Source organism: Phoenix dactylifera, chromosome 4 (genome assembly GCF_051530095.1).
Source record: "Phoenix dactylifera cultivar Ajwa chromosome 4, Ajwa_hap1_PhDact_Kaust_v1.1, whole genome shotgun sequence".
NCBI lineage: Eukaryota > Viridiplantae > Streptophyta > Magnoliopsida > Arecales > Arecaceae > Phoenix > Phoenix dactylifera.
In genome coordinates this window covers 49,861,588-49,882,856 of record NC_143193.1, presented here as the reverse complement: position 1 = coordinate 49,882,856, position 21,269 = coordinate 49,861,588, and the positions used below count along the sequence as shown (strand labels likewise).

At 38.3% G+C, this 21,269-nt stretch overlaps 2 protein-coding genes across 3 annotated transcripts; both read left to right on the top strand.

Annotated features, from left to right (window-relative positions):
• Nucleotides 1-4,439: 4,439 nt before the first annotated feature.
• LOC103704844 (organic solute transporter ostalpha protein (DUF300)) lies at nt 4,440-15,331 on the top strand. Of its 2 annotated transcripts, none has more exons than XM_008788319.5 (9): nt 4,440-4,615; nt 6,617-7,202; nt 7,389-7,445; nt 9,920-10,028; nt 11,154-11,338; nt 11,425-11,513; nt 11,735-11,990; nt 14,154-14,399; nt 14,486-15,331. In XM_008788319.5, the coding sequence occupies exons 2-9, from the start codon at nt 6,987-6,989 to the stop codon at nt 14,807-14,809; spliced, it is 1,482 nt and encodes a 493-aa protein (XP_008786541.4). In that variant the 5' UTR covers nt 4,440-4,615; nt 6,617-6,986; the 3' UTR covers nt 14,810-15,331. The 2 variants fall into 2 exon arrangements, with proteins under 2 accessions (XP_008786541.4, XP_026659553.4); XM_026803752.4 differs by having other exon boundaries at nt 6,569-7,202.
• Nucleotides 15,332-18,423: 3,092 nt separating this feature from the next.
• Nucleotides 18,424-21,030, top strand: LOC103704843 (pathogen-related protein-like). The gene is made up of 4 exons (XM_008788318.5): nt 18,424-18,749; nt 19,048-19,180; nt 20,051-20,352; nt 20,693-21,030. The coding sequence occupies exons 1-4, from the start codon at nt 18,534-18,536 to the stop codon at nt 20,828-20,830; spliced, it is 789 nt and encodes a 262-aa protein (XP_008786540.4). The 5' UTR covers nt 18,424-18,533; the 3' UTR covers nt 20,831-21,030.
• Nucleotides 21,031-21,269: the final 239 nt, after the last annotated feature.

Genomic DNA, 21,269 nt, shown 5'->3' with positions numbered 1-21,269 from the left:
ATCTATATATGTAGGGATCTCGCCTCCTCCAAACCCGCCATCACGATTGCTGACATTGCCATCTCTTCTTGGAAGCCCCACTTATTGTCCAGGTTCAATACCAAGGGAAGGGAGGCAAAGGACCCAGCCACCGAGGCTAAGATGAGGGCCATTGCAGCCAAGGTTCTATATTAGTTGGCCAAGAATAACCTAACCATTTGCAAGAGCATTACCGAGCCATGCACCCTCCTCTACTTTGCTATCCTCCTCGAGTGGGGCTTTAGCGATATGCGCTACACCACTCTGCCATGACCCTCATGGTGAAAGCATATGTTGCCGAGCATAACCCTAATCTTCACTACTCCACCTTCAAGCCTGCCTCATCAGCCATGAAGGCAATCATCGACCAACTCCTCAGGATCACCAACAAGGGTACTTTCAACAAGCTTCTTGTAACAACTCAGGACCTTATCCAAAATGGCTAGTTGGAAGGTATTATTTGGGTTCCTTGATCCTATATAAGTACCCAAGATCTACCCAGCGAATAACCGATGTGGGACTAAATACACGCCCGCACAGGTCCTCACATACTCCCCCCATTCAAGCCATGACGTCCTCGTCAGGCTAAGGGTTCAAATCTATTCAAATCTAATCACAAACACCACGATTGATTCGTGGTCAGCCCCAATGGATCCGTGCTGCAGTGTCTCCTAGTCGACATAGGTTATGGGCCGGGTCGATCATGGGTACTTATACAGGATCAAGGAACCCACATAATACCTTTCGGCTAGCCATTTTGGGTGAGGTCCTGGGTTGTTACACTTCTAATTCTTAGCATCACTGTTCTTGGGTGCTTATCAAGGACCTTCCGGCAATGGAGACAAGGATTGTTGGGCCAAATTCGCATGCAAGGCTAATTTCCTCTTTGTTGAGCATTCCAAGGCCATCATCGATGTTGGAGGGCCACGTACCTCGTCCAACTATTGTTTTTTTTTTTTTTTTTTTTTGGGAGAATAAGATTGAGAAGCCTAAAGCACCAGTAGGTACCAGGCTTGAGTTTGAGAAGGAGACCCGAAGGTCGGGCTAAGCCAGGCTTGAGCCTACCTAATGTTAGTTGTATATTGGGCTGAGCCTGGCCCAAGATGCTCATTGAACATGTCCACCTTCAATGGAGCTTTTGCTGCTGAAGTCTTCCAAATCTCCTTGTGAGGGACAAGCAATGAACTCACCAAGGGAGGCAAGCTTCCTAGTTCTCCTCCAACCAAAAGTCCTCACTTTTTTGAGCCAAAGCAAAGGCAACAACATTTTCTTTCACGAGCTTCTGAAAGTTTTTGTGAACGCCAGCCTCCTTAAGCAACCAAACACTTGCTCTATTGCCTTGATTGCCTTGATGAATGGTAGATATATGTACACCGGCTTTCTCCATTCTCTCCTCATCAGGAGGGGCATCCATAACCTGTTTCCTCACTATATCGAGCTTCACACAAGTTGTAGTACTAGAATTTCCAATTCTCTTGCAGATCAAGCATCTCAAACCATTCTCATACTGATTTATAATATGCAGGATCTCCACATTACATTTAAAGCAACAACCAAGTAGAAAACAAAGCCTTTCTTTTTCCGAAACAACTGAGAAATTTCTTTCCTTATAGAGTTATAGTTGTTCAATCTATCAATCTAGTTTGAGATATTCTCAGTTACCCCTCTTAATGGAGAAATTTTTAGTTGGACCAAGTCCACCGCTGAGTTGGTGGACCGGTCCAACTACAAATCTTCAGACCAATATGGAGAAAGAGGCACCCCAGCTCCTTTTTTTCCTCTTTTTTTTGTTTCTCTGTGTTTGGTCTTCTTCATTTGTGGTTGGATTGGTCCACCAACTCATCGTTGGATCTAGTCCAACCAATAATTTTATCTCCTAACTAGGTACTGATTCCTCTAGCTATTATCTAATTCTCAAATCCTTTGTTCATAGCTCCAATCAGACTCCATATAGATTTCTCTGTAGACAAACCAATTGTTTCCATGACATGCTAAATAATAATTAATAACCTAATATCTTGGTCATGGTATATATAGGTTGAGATTTTATTAGAATGGCTGAAAATCATCAGGTTCAAAATTTAATGAAATTTCTTTATTTTTTAGCAAAAGAATTTAATGAAATTTCAATCTACCTACATATGATTCCCACGCCGATCTCTAAGGTATGAAAAGATAAATACTGCATATGTGATGCACGTAAATATCCAATAGATAATATCCATCATTGCAAATTTCCATGCCCTGGCATGCAAAGGTTTCACATCATAATACTAGATTCCAAGATGTTAGATGCATGTACAAACAAACTAGGTCGTAGAAATCCTAATTAGCCGAGTTTGAGTTACTAAAGAAAGTTTGCCTTTAACATCAGGAGGCACAGTCACTCACGAAGACCAGCAGTTACAACTGAAATTCCTAACTACTAGTCTACCAGTGGCATGGACAAATCTTAGTTCAAATAAAACTTGCTGCTTTGACTTCGCCTGGCAGGCTGGTGAGTCCCTCTCAGATACATATGGTTATTGAACACTAAATGGCATCTAAACGCCGTTTCTGCAGAGTGAACATAATTAATATCTTTTTCAATAAAAAAAAAAAGAGTTTAATGGAATGGCCAAAGGAAGATAGACGATGTAATGGCGATGGCAGTGGCCATAACAGCCATTTTAATGATTTAGTGACTGCTATAACAATTCCAGAGGGAATTCATTACATTATCTCGAGCAATAATATGCACCTAAATAGTGATCATTACTTGCCAATTGCCCTAGAATAATATCAATTACATTAAATAAAATAATACTAGTTTATATTCAAATATATACTATTAGAAATAATTTTATTTAAATAGCAAATTTTTTTCTAATCTACCAATGAGGCTGCGGATTGGGTGGCCAATCATTCTGGAGGTGCCTTGTGGGTTAAAAGTTCCTGACAGGTTTGCAATTGGCTATGGAGAGTCGCTGGTTGTGCCCCTGGGGTGAGGTCAAGCAGCGATACCTAGGACGAGCTGACAGGTACTCCTTATAGTATAGTCACGGGTCAGAACTGGTGTTCTACCTGAATTTGGTTGCCATCCGGTGAATAAGTCTACCTAGAAGGGGGGAAGTGCTTTCTGCGCGGGTGCGTGGGAAGCACTTCATTCTTCAATTTATTCCCCCTGTGAGGGGGGGTAACTCCGGAGTGAAAGAGGTAACTACGTTACCACTTTCACGTAGGAGTGAGAGATATTCAGAAAACCCGATTTCCTGTCCTGTCTTAAGAACCCGACTCAAAAGAAAGAGAAAAAAGAAAACCGGACTAAAAGAGAAACCTCAGACCCGAACCCCCTATGATTGCTTCCACTTGAAGAGACTTACTTGCGCCATAAGTACTAGACTTTGATAAAGGAATGGGGAGGCGGAGATATTTCATACTGGTAGCCAATCCTAAGAAAAGAGGTGAACCTGAGAAGAGCAGTAAGAGTAAGTGTTCAGGTGCTGGTGCTATGACCTAAAAGGTGGAAGATCCTCCCCTGGTTCTAACCACCCTGAATGAAGAGTGGGCGAACAAAATGCAGAACATATAAGAAATGTTGAATTCTAAGCATAGCACAATTCTTCTTGGAGGAAGGTTGGTTTGCCCAGGTGACTGATCCTGCCATAATGTACTCCTACCTATTCTATTGCACCGGCAACCGAAGTCGAACATACATACGACGATCTTCATGCGTGAAGGGACGGGAGGAAAGAAAGGGCGGTAGATGATAATGCGAAAGGGCACCGCGTCTGGACGGGCGGGTGTTTGAGCGAGGTGTCCGAGCGAGTCAGGGAAGGAAATTACTTGTTGTTTATATACGATAAAAGTGGTCTTCCCCGGGGTGAGAAAGAGAAGGATTTCGACCTTTGGAGATGCCCTACTCCTTCTCATCCTATCAGTCCATAGGGAGACTTCCCTTCCCCAAACCAGACCTAGACTTGATCCATAACCCTTGGGCTTTGATGAAACTGTCTGGCATGGTTCTTGATCCTGATCCTAATTTTCACTCTTTGGGCTTCTAGTCTTGGATGCCGATAGGAGGTCGCAGAGAGATACCTAGAGCGTATCTTTTTGGATGCACGCACGTACTAAAATTATATAAATTATTTGTTTTAGCAAAAAAATATAATAATTTTTTATTAACTTATCAATTAAAAGTTGTTGTTTATCACTTGGTTGTTATTATCCATTATAATGATAAATAATGATCATAACAATTATAATGAACAGTTAGAAAGCCAATACCTCAAAGATTTCGAAACAAAGTTTGCGCACGAGTTCGATTTGCGTTTATCATCTGGGATAAAGGCATCCGCGGCTTCGACCAATAGTGTCCTGCCAAGTGTGCTCCATACGTAAATTTTCATATTAGAGAAAGTTACGCCGTTACAGGGTCCTTTTCCGATCTCGCGACGTTTCCTCTATTTTTTTTCCTTTTACGCCTCTGTTTCGGTTTTTGTTTGCCTCGCGATACGAACGCGAAGAAATAAGTGGAAGAAGCGAGGAAAAAAAAAGAGAGAAAAGGGAAAACCCTTCGTGAAAATTTGTCTCGGGCGCTTCTCGTCGATTCCTAGAGGTGAGCCTTCTCTCTCCCTCTATGTCCGCGTTTCCTTCTTTTTATTTCGATCAAAATCCGAACTTTGAGCGGTTCCGTGAAGCGTTTCGGGCGACAAAATCCGCATTAGCGAAAAAAACCCTACATTGTGATCCCCGGATAGATATGAGCTCCCGGGTATTACTTGTTCATGGAATTAGAAGATAGAAAAACCCTAGGTCGACGGAGATTTCTGTTAAAGATCGCTTTTTCTTTTTACCTCTTCTTTTTTTTCCCCCTTCTCTTTCTTCTTAAAGAATTGTATAATAATGAGAAATTAGGGTTCTTTTGGGTACATGCTGTTGTAATGTGCGTTGCAGGGCTCTGAGGTGCCAGTTCTCTTCTTCTCCACTTGTTTAGTCTTGGTGTGTATTTTCCTTAAGATATATTTAACGTTGTTGTAGTACATTCATGATTTGCTTGTTTTTTCAAGTTGAAAAGGTTTTGGACTTTTACTAGTTTTCTGGCAGGTTCAACCAGCGTGGCGATTTGTTTATTGTGATAGATGGACCACCAAGTTCTGCAAAGAATTGTTTATAGTTTTCCAATTACACCGTTTGAATTGTATTCAAATTCTGGTCTTATACTAGCCATCAGTCAGTTGTTTTGGTTGCTGAGGACACGGTATTGTATTGTTTATGATGATTTGTAACCTAAATTTTGACAAGATGGAAGGGTTGTAGAACAATTCTTGGAAAGGAAAGGGTGAAGAGACCGGAGATGACGGACATAGAGCTCTAGGAAGAGGGCTGCTAGGGTTTTTCTCTGAAAAACATTGTGGCTGGCCATGTAGTACGAAAAAAATAGAGGGGGAGGCTTGAGGGATAGGAAGCCTAAAATTTAGTAATTGGTTTTACATGATGGTTAGTGCATCCATGGACTGCCTTAAGTTTGGTGTCACTTTCCGAAAAACCTAATCTATGTTATAAAAATGTTCCCATGACATGAGTGCCCCATGATTCTCTCTAGGTATTTGGACAGCTCCATGAAGTACATCTTAACTCGCTTGGATGGATTTGGGAACTTGGTTGCTTCACATCACAATGAAAGTCTCAACTTCTCATTATTCAGCCGACCCTTAATATAAGAATATATAAATTCTATTGTTTCTGCAATATCTAGTTTTTGAGTTTTTGGAAAAATCAATTTGTTTTGAATTGAAGTGTCATAAATCTTGCTTCAATATGAGATCATCTCTGTCAAAGGTGATGCATAGAGAAGTGTTGTTTATTTAAGTTTGTTTCCCAGTTGAGGAGGAAGGAAAGAAACAAATTTATAAGAAAGGCAAATAAGAATTTTCATCCAATTTATAATATTTTTTTAACTACTTTGTCGAATCATATTTGAAGACACTAAAAGTTTAGTTTGAATATTTGAAGGGTCCAGTGTTCAAATCCTTGGCGTTGCTGAAAAAAATAAAGAGCATAAGACTAGGGCACTCCCTAGCCGATTCAACTCAATTGAATGGCAAATTGTTTTGAACATACAATTTAATAACTTGTTCGTGTGAAATTGTGTTGGATAAAAAAGAACCTTAGGCACTACTGGTGTATTTGGACTTCCCAAGGTGTCCCTAATGTTAAATAAAAAGAGTTCTAAAAAATTGCATTAAACTGTCAACAATTAAACACTTTGGTCATTGTTGTTTCGGATGTTGGGCCAATACACTTGGCTTTGTTAAACGTCATATGCTTTTGCATTACATTGCCCATGCTTCATATGGTGATTTTTGCTGTTTATAGAGACTATTTGCATGGTTTTATCTTCTCTTTGCATGATAGATGGTGTTAAACACTGGCCCTTTCTGTAACTCAGACTTCTGAATTCTGATATTCTTTGTTCTTGTCCTTTAGATCCTTTAATGTTTTTGTTTAGTGGCTCTTTCAGCCTGTGCAGCAATTATTGGCAGATATTCCACTTTTGTTTGATTTGCAGGAATGCATAGTGGTTATTGACTGGAAGGCTACTATCTTTGATTTCCAGGTTTCTTCACGGTCTAAAATTCACTTGCAAGCTGAAGGCCGTTATTCCTATTTTTCTCCAATGTCAAGAAGAATGTTGGTTGGAAAATTGGAGTATTAATCTGCTAGCATAAACTTTACCAGTACTTTCTTTTCTTAGAGTGTGGATCTCTCCAAAAGCTGTTCTGTGGCGTACTTATATTAGACTAACTTTGTCAAGTGGTACTGTTTAGCTTTCAATAGCAGCATATGATTTCAAGACAAATATAGAAGGAAAAGGGAGGGACAGTGCTCATCTTTTTTGGGGCAATACATACTAAAGCTAGCAGTACTAAATATTAGGATTTTGGCTTGGAGAATGCATTATCTGTCTCAAAGATAGTTCTGTCAGAATGATATGGAAGGGAGCTCTGTGTCTATCATTGCTTCTTCTTGTTCAGGCTGTGTCTTCAAGCCGACCAGGGAAAATGCTGATTATGAACTTGAGTGGAGAGGCGAACTTGTTTCGCAGCTGGCCAATTTTGAGTGCAGGTGCATTCGTGGTTATTGCACTTGTGCTGTCCTTTTACCTTATTTTTGAGCACCTTGCTATTTATAATCAGCCTGAGGTATATTCTTCCTATCTTTTCATTAAGCATCAAAAGTAGTTGCTTTTGCATGTGTTCCTGCATGCCTGTGCATGTGCAAGCATGCATATGTGTGCATGTAGTTTTCGATTTTGAAGTTGTCATATTGATAATTCTATGCCCTATCATGCCACCCTCTTGGGCTGATTCATTCTATATTTATTTCAGGAGCAGAAATTTTTGATTGGTCTCATTCTAATGGTTCCTGTATATGCAGTTGAGTCGGTAAGTAGATCGCTCTTCAGATCTTACCATGTCTATACTTGCTTATTTAATTTTATGGATTGTGCTCGACATTCATATCTCCTGTATGCCAGAAATACTAGGTAATATATGGTGCATTTGTTTTGACTAGGTTTATCATTAAGTGAATATGCTGACGGAACAACAAGATATTTGTTTTAGGGGATGTTGATATAGCCTTTTTTTTGTGTGTGTATTCCTTTTCCTTGTGCATATATTCTCTGCTGGTAGACAAATATTTTTGCTGTTAATATAGATCATAAAACTCTCTGCTTTGCTTAATTGCTATTTGTTAGGTATCTAAATACAAAAATAAACTTTTATCAATATTCCTTTTGTTAGAGGATTTTATGGTGATGGAATGCATAAAGGCCCTGTAGTCTGTCAAAATGTTTTGGAAAGAAGTTAGCTATTAGCATAAGAGAGAGCATTATGATGGTAGTATATATAGCAAGAATGATGACATGTATGAGGTAATTGAGGATCTATTGTTCTATATGTTTAGGCATGAGAATATGTCGATTTTGATGCTTAATAGGTCAAAAGTTTGGAATCTATTTGTGAGTGGAAATATGAGCTTGAAACATGCAGAACCAAAAGAGTGTCATGGAGAAGGAAAAATTTTATGCAATGGATGGTTTCTTTTTGTGTTCACCAAGTATTGTGGCATAGTACAACTGATCATGTAGCATGGATTTTTAAGGAATCTTTGTTATTCAGTCTTTAAGGAATGTGAATTAAGGTTGATGAAACTGGTATCTTGACCTCTAGCAGTCAAATACCTATGCATGGTACACATGCTAGTGCCTATCGTGTGCTTGTTCAGACCCCCCCCCTAAAGCACAGAGAAGTTTTTTTTTTTTGAGAGAGGGGGGGGGGGTTTGAAGTGTGGGGGAGGCACTATCCCGGCCTCCTACTGGTACTAGCAAACAAGGTGGAGCCATGGAAGCGGAGGTGGTCGAAGGTAATGGTGGGTCTGGCAAGCTTGTGGTGTGGGCACTGAGGGCGAGGCGATGGAGAACCACAATAGAGATGAGCTCAATGTGGCGATGCTGGGTCCGCGGTGATCGAGGATGATTGGTGGCTTTGGAAGGGATTGGAATCAGCAGAGACAAGACAAAAAAAGAAAGAGAAAGGCAAGGGGGTTGGATCATGATCAAGAGAGAAAGAGAGAAGAGAGTCAGGAACTTGGGATTTTATACAAGACAAGCAGTTTGGCCCAATGCATTGTATCAATAATGCCTAAAACCAAACAAAAATGATCAGTTCAGTTTGGTTTGGTCCGGTTTTGACCGGTTCGTCCCTCCATTTCCAGAGCATGAATCTTCCTGGTTTTTCGGGCCAGTTCGGTTAGTACACCTCAAACTGCCTTGTTCGGGATGATTTGGTAATCCTTGATGAAGATTGTCCCTATGGTTCTCATTGTTAGGAAGGGGACTATTTGTGATAATTGGGAACTTAGCTCCTTCAGGCTTTTCAGTGAATATCACAAGATCAGAAGGAAGTTGCTTGCAAAGTTATTCAGATTGGGCTTGGAAGAATATATTGTTGTTTGTATGTTCACTATGCAGAACAAGGATGACCTTGAGGTGTGCCACATTACACCATTTGTAGTTACAATAAGTGTTTTGGAGAGATTAAGTCACGTAACACACTTTATCAATGCTTCTTCCTGTTTTTGCTTGCACTTTCTCATGGGTGAATAATTGAGTTTGGTTGTTGGAGTCAAGGATTAAAGTGGTAGCCCAGCCAGTCTGTTCCACCCAGCATCTATTGTGCCAATCCTGGATTTGCATGTTGTATTGCTGTGTGCTAATGTATTCATGCAAATGTAAGAACCTCTTCTTCACACATAGCCAATTATATCTATTCCACTTTTGAAATTTACAAAATTCTTGACATCACCACTTGTAACCATTCCAAAATAGCCTTTTTTCTCATATTAATATTTTTTTCTTATCTAATTTAGGAAACTGATTCTTGCCTAGAAAATTCTTACTTTTCCAATTTTACACCTGACCTATTTTATAAGCCTCACACTATTTTCTGTTGTGACAGCAAATGAATCATTATGTATTCGCCTCAGTAAAAATTTGAAAATCAGGCATTCAGCATCTGTCTCACATGGAACACTAAAAGGATTATGCTTCAGATTAATATAGGATAACTCATTAGCTTTATGATGTATTTCTGTATTGTATATACCTTGCTCGAGGTGTAATGTGGGGCAAGTCTCTGATAAATTTTTACATGCATTTGCAAATATGCACTTTAATTTTTCTTTCATTCTTGGGGATTTTGATGTATTATTTTCAAGTGGTGTACCTAGAAAATGGATATTTTTGGCTTTATTTAAACTTCAAACAACCTTCTCTTTTTCACCAATAATCTGGTGAATGTCATGTACTTTGTGTAGGTGCAACCTGTTATATTGACATGTACTGTTCCTTTGACAGTTCTTATCATTGTTGAATTCAGAAGTTGCATTCATCTGCGAAATAATGCGGGACTGTTATGAGGCATTTGCTATGTTCTGCTTTGAGAGATATCTGATAGCATGTTTAGGTATGTTTCTACTGACATTTGTTGGCTGCCTTTTTATTCTAATAATTTTTTTACTAGCATTTTTTATAACATACTATGAAACATATTTTCATTTGGAGAGCATGTATGCATCGAAATATCAATACAGGAGGTAGAGAAACATCATAGAAGAATGAGGGGTAAATCTATTTTTTTTGTTTTTTTAGGTTCTTTTTTCCCTCCGCCTTTTGCATTGCACTAGGATGGTCATGTACTAAGATTCTTTCGTTTGTTTTGTAATAGACAAATAGTATATCAGTTATTTTTATTCTGGCACAATCCTGTCCATATGTTCATCATCCATGCATATTCCATCAAGCATATATTTTATTGGCCAAATGATTCTCCAAAATATTCTTGGTAAGTGATTAAATCGAGAATTGTTCAATTATCCACAATTTATTTACAAATCATAAGACGTATTAATGAAGTATCCATAACTCATCTAAGAAACCTTTGCTATTGGAAGTGGATTATGATATATATAATTTCTAATGTTGCCTTTATTATTGTTTATTGCTCTTTTTCATTCCGTGCTTGCTTATATGTGAATAATTATGTAAACATTTCAATACTCTTACATTCTCTATGTTTGTTATCCCCCCCCCCCCCCCCCCAAATTTTTAGTTATCTGGGTTCTTTCCAAACTTTTGTGAAGTTTTCTGTATTTTATCTGATTTTTGAACCTTTAAGTCTTGTTGAATTGATCTTGAATGCTTAAATTGTGATTATGCTTTTGAGAGCTGGGAATGTTCATTTGAGCTAGCATACAATGAAAACAATCGCGGAAGTCAAATTTAAATAAAGTCTGGCATCTCAGCTCACCCAGCAGACAATTGATTGTCAGTATTCACTTTGGTCAGTAAATAGCTGTGCAGTGAAGCGATTCTTTCTGTCATGCCAGGAATTAATGCCATCTATCTTTTTCAAAAAAATGACTAATTTCTCATATTAAATAGTTCATTAGTTTTTTGATGTTCTCTTTGCCCATCTAGATTATGTCAGATACATAAGGGAGCATTTATTTACTAGGCCTTTGCTCACTCCAATATAGAAAGAACAATTATGATTGTTATGTTGTTTGACTCAAAATTTGTTTGATTCAAGGTGGTGAAGAAAGAACAATTAGACTTATGGAGACTCAATCTCAAATCAGTTCTAGCACAGCGCTTTTGGAACTTGAACATTTTGATGGAGTTGTAAAACATCCATTTCCATTGAATTGCTTCTTGAAGCACTGGTATCTTGGTTCTGACTTCTATTATGCTGTAAAGATTGGAATCGTCCAATATGTATGTATCCTTCTATTGCATGGTATTTTAATTTCTTTGCTTCTTCATTTGGCTTGGCCATAGTGGTCATACTTCCCATTTTTCAGATGATACTGAAGACAATTTGTGCTTTATTAGCAATCCTTTTAGAACTTTTTGGGGTATATGGAGAAGGGAAGTTTGAATGGAATTATGGGTAAGATTATCCTCAATCCTTTTTCTTTTTGTTATTTTTTCTTGATACTTATGTTAGAACACAGATGATATCTTCTAATACATTCTTTGTCTGAAGGAATATTTTTTAGCCGTGTTTAGCAAAAATATCTCCTTAGCTGTATTTATCTGGATTTTCTTCTTGAAATTTAATGGAATCTAAATATGTAAGTGATTGTATAATGAATTTGTTTGCTGTCTCAGGTATCCATATCTAGCAGTTGTTCTGAATTTTAGTCAGACATGGGCTCTGTACTGCCTTATACAGTTCTATTCTGTGACTAAAGAGAAGCTGGAGCCTATTAAGCCGCTGGCTAAATTCCTTGTGTTTAAGTCCATTGTATTTTTAACTTGGTGGCAAGGTGTTGCGGTTAACTTTCTTTTCTCTACCGGAGCCTTTAAAGGCCATTTGGCCCAAGAGCTGAAGACCCGAATCCAAGACTATATAATATGCATTGAGGTATGATATTTTATTTTTTGCATTTAATGTTTTTTATCTGTCATTTGTAGTTGTGCACATTTTGTTGATCCATCCACTCAGATCTGATTTAGAGGATCACCTGTTTTTTAAATCGATCATTATCTGGGGTATTGGTTGACGCATTGCATTATAAATTAGATACAAAGCATTTGTCCTTTGTAATATGAATTTTATTTGTTTCCGTGAAAATAAACTTTATGAAATCTGAAATTTACATATGAATTGAGATCATAATCATGGCGGTTAAGTCCAAAAGTTGGCTAGCAAAACTATATGTTGCATCTTTAGGCATCTACACAACCAAGAAAGGGCAAATGGTATATTGAATTTTTGTGTTATTGTTCATTTGGTTATGTACACATGCATGCATGTGCGGCATCCAAATCATACACTGATCCTCTGAAAATTTATATTAAATTTGCTGCCTAATTTTCAACAATGGAGTAATTATATATAAGTTTTACTTTAACTATACTCAAAATTGGCCAAAACAGCCTTGTTTTTGGTATGACAATACTTTATAATGTCTGGAAAATAAAAAGCACTGAGTGCATTAAAAAACAAAAAAGCTTGTGTGTGCACCTGAATAATTGAACACGTCCATGTCTCTATTAGTTGATGAGACTGGTGGCTATGAAGCTTATACTTGCAAATGTGCTTTCTCTTTGTGCACTACCTTTAATGACAAATTATTGTGTCTAAGGATGTCAATGGGTTGGGTTCAAGGTGGGTTCTGGCAGTATCCTGATCCACCCAAAATAATGTGCCAAACCCAAACCCAAACCCAAATGCAATTTATACAATCAGGTTTCAGGTAGTTATCAGGTAGTTTTTGTGCTAATTTGGGTCCTATCTTGGTCTTGAGGTGGAGTGGAACAGCAAGGCTAGGGGTAGACTGGTGATGGGATGAGGTGAAGAGAGTCGGCACTTACTCTTTTCATCTGTCATATCGATGTTCACCAGCATCACTATCATTGCTGTTGTTATGAGAGGAAGGGAATAAAAACCTTAAAACCCTCTTGATAGGGAAAAGGAAGTGGGAATTGTTTCTCGATTGACAAAAGCAAATGGTGAAAAAATATTAAACAGACCATATATGAAGACACATACACCACATGAATACATGATTGGACTGGGTTTCAGATATGGCCCATGGGTTGGGTAAGAGCTGACCAAATAAGACTTTGGGTATAGTATTGGAACCCCAACCCAATCCAATAGCTTATCAGGTTTGTATTTTGGACCTAAACCCTGTATTCTGGTTTCATTTTGGGACAAGTTAATATGCTATCAGCCCCCATTTAGCTCCTAGTTGTGTCAAGGGCATTCTTACTAGTTATCTCATTTGATAGCAGAATTTCTCCAGATGATCCTTTGACTATGTGGCATAATATAGCATTCCATTCCTTTTCACAATTGTATATTCATACATGGCATTCCTATGAAGTTATCAGTGGTAGTTTTTTCTTTCATACGTGTGATTCCAAATTGTTATTTGACTTGCAGTCTCTGAATTATTAGTACTTATCAATTTGGTAAGATGGGCATCTGGTACCTATAAGATGTGTCTTAAACTGGACTGTTTCTCAAAAGCCTCTGTACTTATTATTCTTTTGTTTCCCTAATTTTTTTGATTGAGCCTTTCTCCTCCTTTAATAATACTTGCTGTCAGTAAACTATATATGCATAGGTGCTTTGAATGACATGTAAATGTTACCGTTACATATACTATGGAGAAATATTCTTTTGTTGATTCATGCTCTATAACCTCTTCAGATTTACTCGCTATTCAGTATTTTCCATCAACCGATTTACTTTTGGAACTCAGCAAAAAACATCACAACTTTGTATCATCATGTCTTTGTTTACTGGAATACTTGCTATGCTCATATTTCTGAAAGGGATTGCTTTAGTAAACCTGAAGAAGCTTGATTTAGTTTCTCCCCCCCTTTCTTAACAATGCAAAACAAATTTCTCTGCATGATCAGACTTTTGTCTTTATAAATTTGTGTTATGGAACCATTGACTAGTGTCTGATCCCAAATAGACATGAAGCCCATGCAATGTATGGTTATATGCATCAGTTACCTTCCTGGTGATTAATCTGGTAGGATCCCTGATCTTGGAATTCTTGCATAACAGATGGGGATCGCTGCAGTGGTGCACTTACATGTATTTCCGGCTAAACCTTATCAACGTGGAGAAAGATGTTTTCGTAATGTTTCTGTGATGGCTGATTATGCATCACTGGGATCACCTCCAGATCCTGAAGAGGTTAGAGAAAGTGGAAGGTTAACAAGGATGCGAATTGGCCGTCCTGATGACAGAGAAAAGCGGTTGACTTTTCCACAAAGTGTCCGTGATGTGGTTTTGGGAAGCGGTGAAATTGTGTGTCCCACTTATATGATAACTAGATTCTTATTTCATTTTTTTTTTACCCAGGTGGTTTATTTCTGTATTATGTATTTGCTCAGGTGGTTGATGATGTGAAGTTTACGGTTTCGCATGTGGTGGAACCAGTGGAGCGTGGTCTTGCAAAGATAAATGAAACATTCCATCAGATATCAGAAAATGTGAAGCAGTATGAAGAGCGAAAAAGAAAAGCCAAGGACGATAGCTATCTTATCCCTATGTCTTCGTGGACGAATGAATTTTCTGATCTGCCTCATTATATTCCAGGAGGAAGCATCAGCGATAGCGGATTAGCAAGGAAAAGACATGCAGCTTCACGGGCCAGGAAATCAGATGCTTCTTATGAACGTGGGTCATTCGAGTTTGGCGGTACCAGATGGTCTTAAATTGGCCCTTTCGTGATTGCTACTAGTTAGGCTGACTTCAGGACTACCACCCACTAAGTCACCATCTTTTCGCTATCAGAGCATCAGGTGGCCAATTTGCAAGTATCTCTTCTCATTGTTTTCTCATCGGCTGGAGAATTGACAATTGGCACTTGTGAATTTCTGTGTAGAGACAATCACGATGGTATTTCTTAAATACCAGATTTATTTGTCGGTTTTCTAGAAAAGGCAGTGCGTGCATAGATTTTACACAGTTGTGGCAGGTAGACTCCCCATCATTGCACTAACTTCAATTTAAAATAATGATGTTCGGCACAGCAGAAATTTAGAATCCAGAATATAATACTCGACAGCTAATATGATTTCTTTTTTGTATATAGAAGCAGATATTTTTTATGGTGAACCCTGTTTCTCATGTTTCTCTACAACATGGTACAATGTTTCATTATGATTTGGAATTTGAACTTTGAAGCTGGGTTCATCTCATCTAATTTTTAAATAAAGCATTATCCTATATCGTAATCTTTTTTTTTGTTGTGTTTTAGTATTTTGTTCTACTGTATTTATTATCAAAACTGCCATATTTTTCTATTCGCTGGCAGTGCCATCTCAGCAAGTAATTTTCGCATGATCCAATTTGCTTGGAGGAACCATTTGACTGTCATGTCCAAAGATATAAACATAAAAATATGCTGAGAGTTAGGTCTAGCATTGCATTCTGCAATCTGTATGAGTGATACATCTGAAACTATTCAGGTTTTATGACTTGAAAATTATACAGCACCAAAATCCTTTATTTTTTAGGAGGAAAAAGGAGTAAATTTACTGGACTTCTTAACTCATCATATAACAACATAAGCCTAAATTATGGCATTACTTTTATGTAAACAGGCTCTCGGTCATGGACATTATTATACTGCACAAATGAACATTACTGTTCCTCTCAAGCCGCGGCACGTGCTGTGCATGTACAACCAGCCTCGCACGTGCAAGTCAGACTGCTGAGTCCATGAAAATTTGTATGAGATGTCTATTATTGGCTGACATAGGGTTGTAAGAACTTAATGAAAATCTCTATGTTATTAACTTGGATGCTTCGAAAAACAAAAGTTACGCATACATATATTTTCTTCTCCGCTAAAAATTCCACTTTTCGTCTCTTGTTTGGGTTGTCGCTAATTTTATAGGACTTGGCTTAATATGTATGACACGAGATATATGTATAGAAAAATACACACGAATACATATAAAGCAGATATAACCATGTGCATCAGATATTAAGGGTCAGAGGAAAAAAAAAACATGGTCAAGGACTCAATAATAAGTTGCTGTGAGAGGTAACCATGGTTAAGGACTAAACATTATATTTTTGTCGGAAATCTAACAATATATTGAGAAGCAGATCTTTAAACTAATGGTGGTGGAAATGGTAATACTACCATCAGTTCGGGAGTCCAAATACAATTATTATCGACGCCGAAAGCAGGCAGTGGAAGGAATCATATGGGAGCTAGAAGGATAAGGAGGAGTTATATGATAGCTACCCATAGAGTAGGAAGGAGTAAACTTGTGATTTTTAAGGAGGCTCCAATCGATATCTAAACTTGGACTTAGAGGGAATTATTCCTCACTTACCAAGGCAAAAATGATATAAAGCTCCAAGCTTTTATTCAAATTATTAAGTCGTTGTCAGATGTAACGTGGTTAAGGACTAAACATTAAATTTCTGTCAGAAATTTAACAATATATTAAGGAACGGATCTTTGCAACTAATGGTGGTGGAAATGGTAATAGTTGAATTGTCAAACACCGTCAAATACAACTATTATCGATGGCCAAAGCAGGCAATGGAAGGAATCATATGGGAGCTAAGAAGATAGGAAGGAGTTACCAAACTAAAACCAGTAGAGTAGGAATGAATAAACCAGTAGATATGATAGCTACCAAACTAAAACCAGTAGAGTAGGAATGAATAAACTTGTTATTCTATAGAGGCTCCAATCCATATCTAAACTTTAGAGGGGATTATTCACCACTTACCAAGACGAAAATGATATGAAGCTCCTAGCTTTCACTCAAATCATTAAGTTGGTGTCAGATGTAATGTGGTTAAGGACTAAACATTAAATTTCTGCCGAAAATCTAACAATATGTTAAGGAACGGATTTTTGAAAGTAATGGTGGTGAAAATGGTAATAGTTAAATTGTGAACCACTATCAGTTCGGGAGAGCAAATACAACTATTATCGACGGCCAAAGCAGGGAGTGGAAGGAATCATATGGTATCTAAGAGAATAGGAAGGAGTTATATGATAGCTCCCAAACTAGAGCCAATAGAGTAGGAAGGAGTAAACTTGTGATTCTTAAGGAGGCTCCAATCCATATCTAAACTTGAACTTAAGAGGGGGTTATTCACCACTTACCAAGGTGAAAACGGCATAAAGCTCCAAGCTTTCATTCAAATTATTAAGTTGTTGTCAGATGTAACATTGTTAAGGACTAAACATTAAATTTCTATCTGAAATCTAACAATATGCTAAGGAACAGATCTTTGAAACTAATGGTAGTGAAAATGGTAATAGTTGAAATACAACTGTTATCGATGGCCAAAGCAGGCAGTGGAAGGAATCATATGGGAGCTAAGAGGATAGGAAGGAGTTATACGATAGCTACCAAACTAAAGCCAATAGAGTAGGAAGGAGAAAACTTGAGATTCTAAAGGAAGCTCCAATCCACATCTAAACTTGGACTTAGAGGGGATTATTCGCCACTTACCAAGGCGAAAACGATGTAAAGCTGCAAGCTTTCAATCAAATTATTAAGTTGGTGCCAGATGTGACGTGGTTAAGGACTGATCTTTGAAACTATTATTGACGGCCAAAGCAAGCACTGGAAGGAGTCATTTGGGAGCTAAGAGCATGGGAAGGAGTTATATAATAGCCACCAAACTAAAGCCAATAGAGTAGGAAGGAGTAAAGTTGTGATTCTTAAGGAGGCTCCAGTCCATATCTAAACTCACTAAGGTGAAAATGATATAAAGCTCCAAGCTTTCGCTCAAACTCCAGGAACTGGCCTTCGTGCAGCAAACAGCGAAATTTTCTGCTTGTGCCATAATTGTTCTTTCAAATTTTGTTTGCACCATTCAAAAACAGGTACACGCCATGCATTTGATTAGATCTGAGATAGTTTGCTGTTGGGATCGAGACGCTCAACAACTTGAACCATGATGTCTGCAGTGACGTATTTGTGCTAGTCATGCTGCACCCCATGTTCAGGAGAGGATTTGGTACAATTCAATTCAAAAAAAAAAAAAAAAGACTTACAAATGATTCATGGACTGGTCGAATCTAATGTGCCTCGGTGCAATTCATAAGAATTAATACAATTCATGAAGAACTAGTCAAAGCACGATAGGCGACATCACTGGGTCGGCTCAACCCTTAGGCGACTGAGACGGTCACCTAAAGCCTGGCCCCCAAATACATTTATTATAGTAAATTACAATGCATTCAGGGATAAATGCATCGAGGCCCCCAAATGCATTTATGTTAGGACGTATAGAAATTTATTATCCCTTTCCTTATTTATGTATTGAAGCTCCCAAATACATTTTGTTGGGGCCTTTGAGTTCACCACCTTAGGCCCTCAAATGCATTGAGCCGCTCCCGTGCAGGAACTGGATTCTGAGTGGGGATTTAAGTGGGCATTCATCACATTTTCCTATATGTATAGGAGTTTAGCTCTTTCATGCAGCCACTCAAAGCAATCATCCGAGCTTAGGAGGGAAGGAGAGCAGAGGATGGCCAGTTCCAAGGGTGGGGAGGGGGATAAATATCGTTCACATATCTATGGGGAAGCTGAGAACAACACCCAATGGAGGTTTGGTGCTCCCCCTAGCTATGATGCGGTCAATAAGCTCTTTGAAGAAGGTAGAACTAAGGTGAATCCCCAACCCCTCTATGCCTGCATGCATCCTTGCACGCATGCATGCGAAATTCATAGAAACTGAAACAGCATGAATCGCCACCTATTCTTTCACGCAAAAAATACATACATAAACTCTTTTTATTACTGGATTATTATATATTACTCTTCCAAAAACCATATGAATGCTTTGAAAAATAAATATATAAATATCTTCCGATACTTTACCCTGGTATTCCCAGCTATCCAAGCAACTAGAGCATTAAACAACGTTATTGTTTTCATTTACTGATCATCATCAAACTGCCATGAAGGAATGGGCATCAGGATCGCTGGAAGAGAGAGTGCAGCATATGGTGAAGACGTGGGAGATGGAAATGTTCCACAAGAGACGGCCTCAAGACTACAAAACCGTGAATCCACAAGTCTACACGTTCAGCCTAAACGGTACAACCTATCCTGAATCACGTTCTTCTGTACCTCAGATACCGACTAGCTACCTCCTAATATATACAGGGTCTTATAAACTCTTCCCCCACCTATAGAAGATCCTTTTAGTAAGTTCAGTTTCGATCATGGTTTAATTAAGTATGCAGACCAATCCAAATAAATGACCTTGGAATAAAAAGTTTGATTGCTTTCATATATGGATCAGATGTAGATCATGATTGGACCTGAAAATAAAAATATTAGCCCCAGCTCTCCTAGAAACTCCAAATTTATGTGATTGACGTGCTGATGATAATAAAGTCTATACAGATTATATCATTTCATTTCATCTCATTATTGATAATCATATGCAGTTAATTGATGTTTTTGAAATGGATTATTGATTACGCAGCTTATAGTTGCGATCTTGCAGCATATTTGAGGCCTGATTCCACCCGAAAACCTGAAGTCAACAAAACAATTCTTGAATCCAATCAGACCCAATTAGAATTTAGGGGATATACATGGTTCGAAATTCTGACCTGATTCAAACACGGAGCAAGTTTGGATGGTGCTAAAATCTGATCAATCCAACTCACCTGCAGCTCTATTGGCTCAGATCTCTCATCTTATCAACTCAGAACTGCTTCACAGATGACTCTCCTGCAACCATTCACATTATATTATCTAATTCATGCATAACTATAACCCCATTCTTTTTATCATTTATATACTGAATCCTCATCTATTCTAATAATAGCCCTATCATTTCCCTTAAACTCCCATTGTTATTGTCTTCTTCCAAGTAAAAGGTTTCCATGAACATCGACATGGCTTCTTCTCACCTTAGTGCTTGTTCAACATGGATATAGTTCACTAACTCTGCAGGGAGGAAACCAATAACACTGGAAGAAAAACGACAACTAGGAGGCGGCTACAATGCTCTGCTACAGACCTCATTGCCGGAAGAGCTTAGGAGCTACAATCCAGCAGAGGAGACAGAAGAATCATCACACAAGGCCTTCACTACGACATTTCCTCGTGGCTTTGCTCTGGAAATCATCCATGTCTACAGTGGACCCCCAACAATAGTTTACAAGTTCAGGCACTGGGGTTTCATGGAGGGCCCTTTTAAAGGGCATGCCCCCACAGGGCAAATGGTGGAATTATATGGGATGGCAATTTTTCAGGTGATCATATATATTACTCTAAAAATAATTATTCCTGTTTCTGCTCAGGCTAAAGTTTCTTATTCCAGACTGGAGTAGCTCTTGGCTGAGGGTTACTTATTTCCTGCCATGTTAAAAAAGGGGAAGAACTAAGGAGGTCTTGATTCCAGGAGTAATTCCCTCATGGCAGCCACTGGAACTGTTGGAATAAACAAGTTTGACAGGATTAGGCCAGGAATAAACCATATTCCTGAACCAAATATTTTTTTTTTATCAACTAATATGGGGGAAGAATGAAGTCTAGAAGACTAGAACTAAGTGAATATCTAGAACCTCGCTAAATATAGTTGTGTATTTACAGGTTGATGACACAATGAAAATCGAGAAAGTGGAGTTCTTCTACGACCGTGGCGAACTGCTAGGTGGCCTCCTAAAGGGAACACAGACAGAGAAGTCCGGGATATCTTCCTCAAGCTGCCCACTCATGAAGAATATATAGAGCAATCTGCATACCTAGAGGATGCACCAGAATAACAGTTCTATTGTGAAGCTTTACATTCATGTGAACTTTCTGTCATTAAGTTTCCAAGACATTGAGGTGCACTGGCATCAGTATGTTTTATTGTGTTTTCCATGGCCGATCATTTGCTGGAAAGAACAAAGATCTCAAATGTCAGTCTTGTTTAAGTAGGCCAATAAGTAAGTCCACATATATAGATCTAACAAAGTTCTAAACATATATAGATCATCCTATATTTAAATGGAACCTACCTGAAATAAGCTCAATAGATTATATACCAGTGGTCACTACAAGTCGGACCACTTTCACGACACTATAACACTTCAAGATGATGACATGCCAAAATTTCAAACCAAAGAAGTAATTGTTTTATATTTCTTAAACTTTTTCTTTCCAGATTTCTAACAGTATCACCATA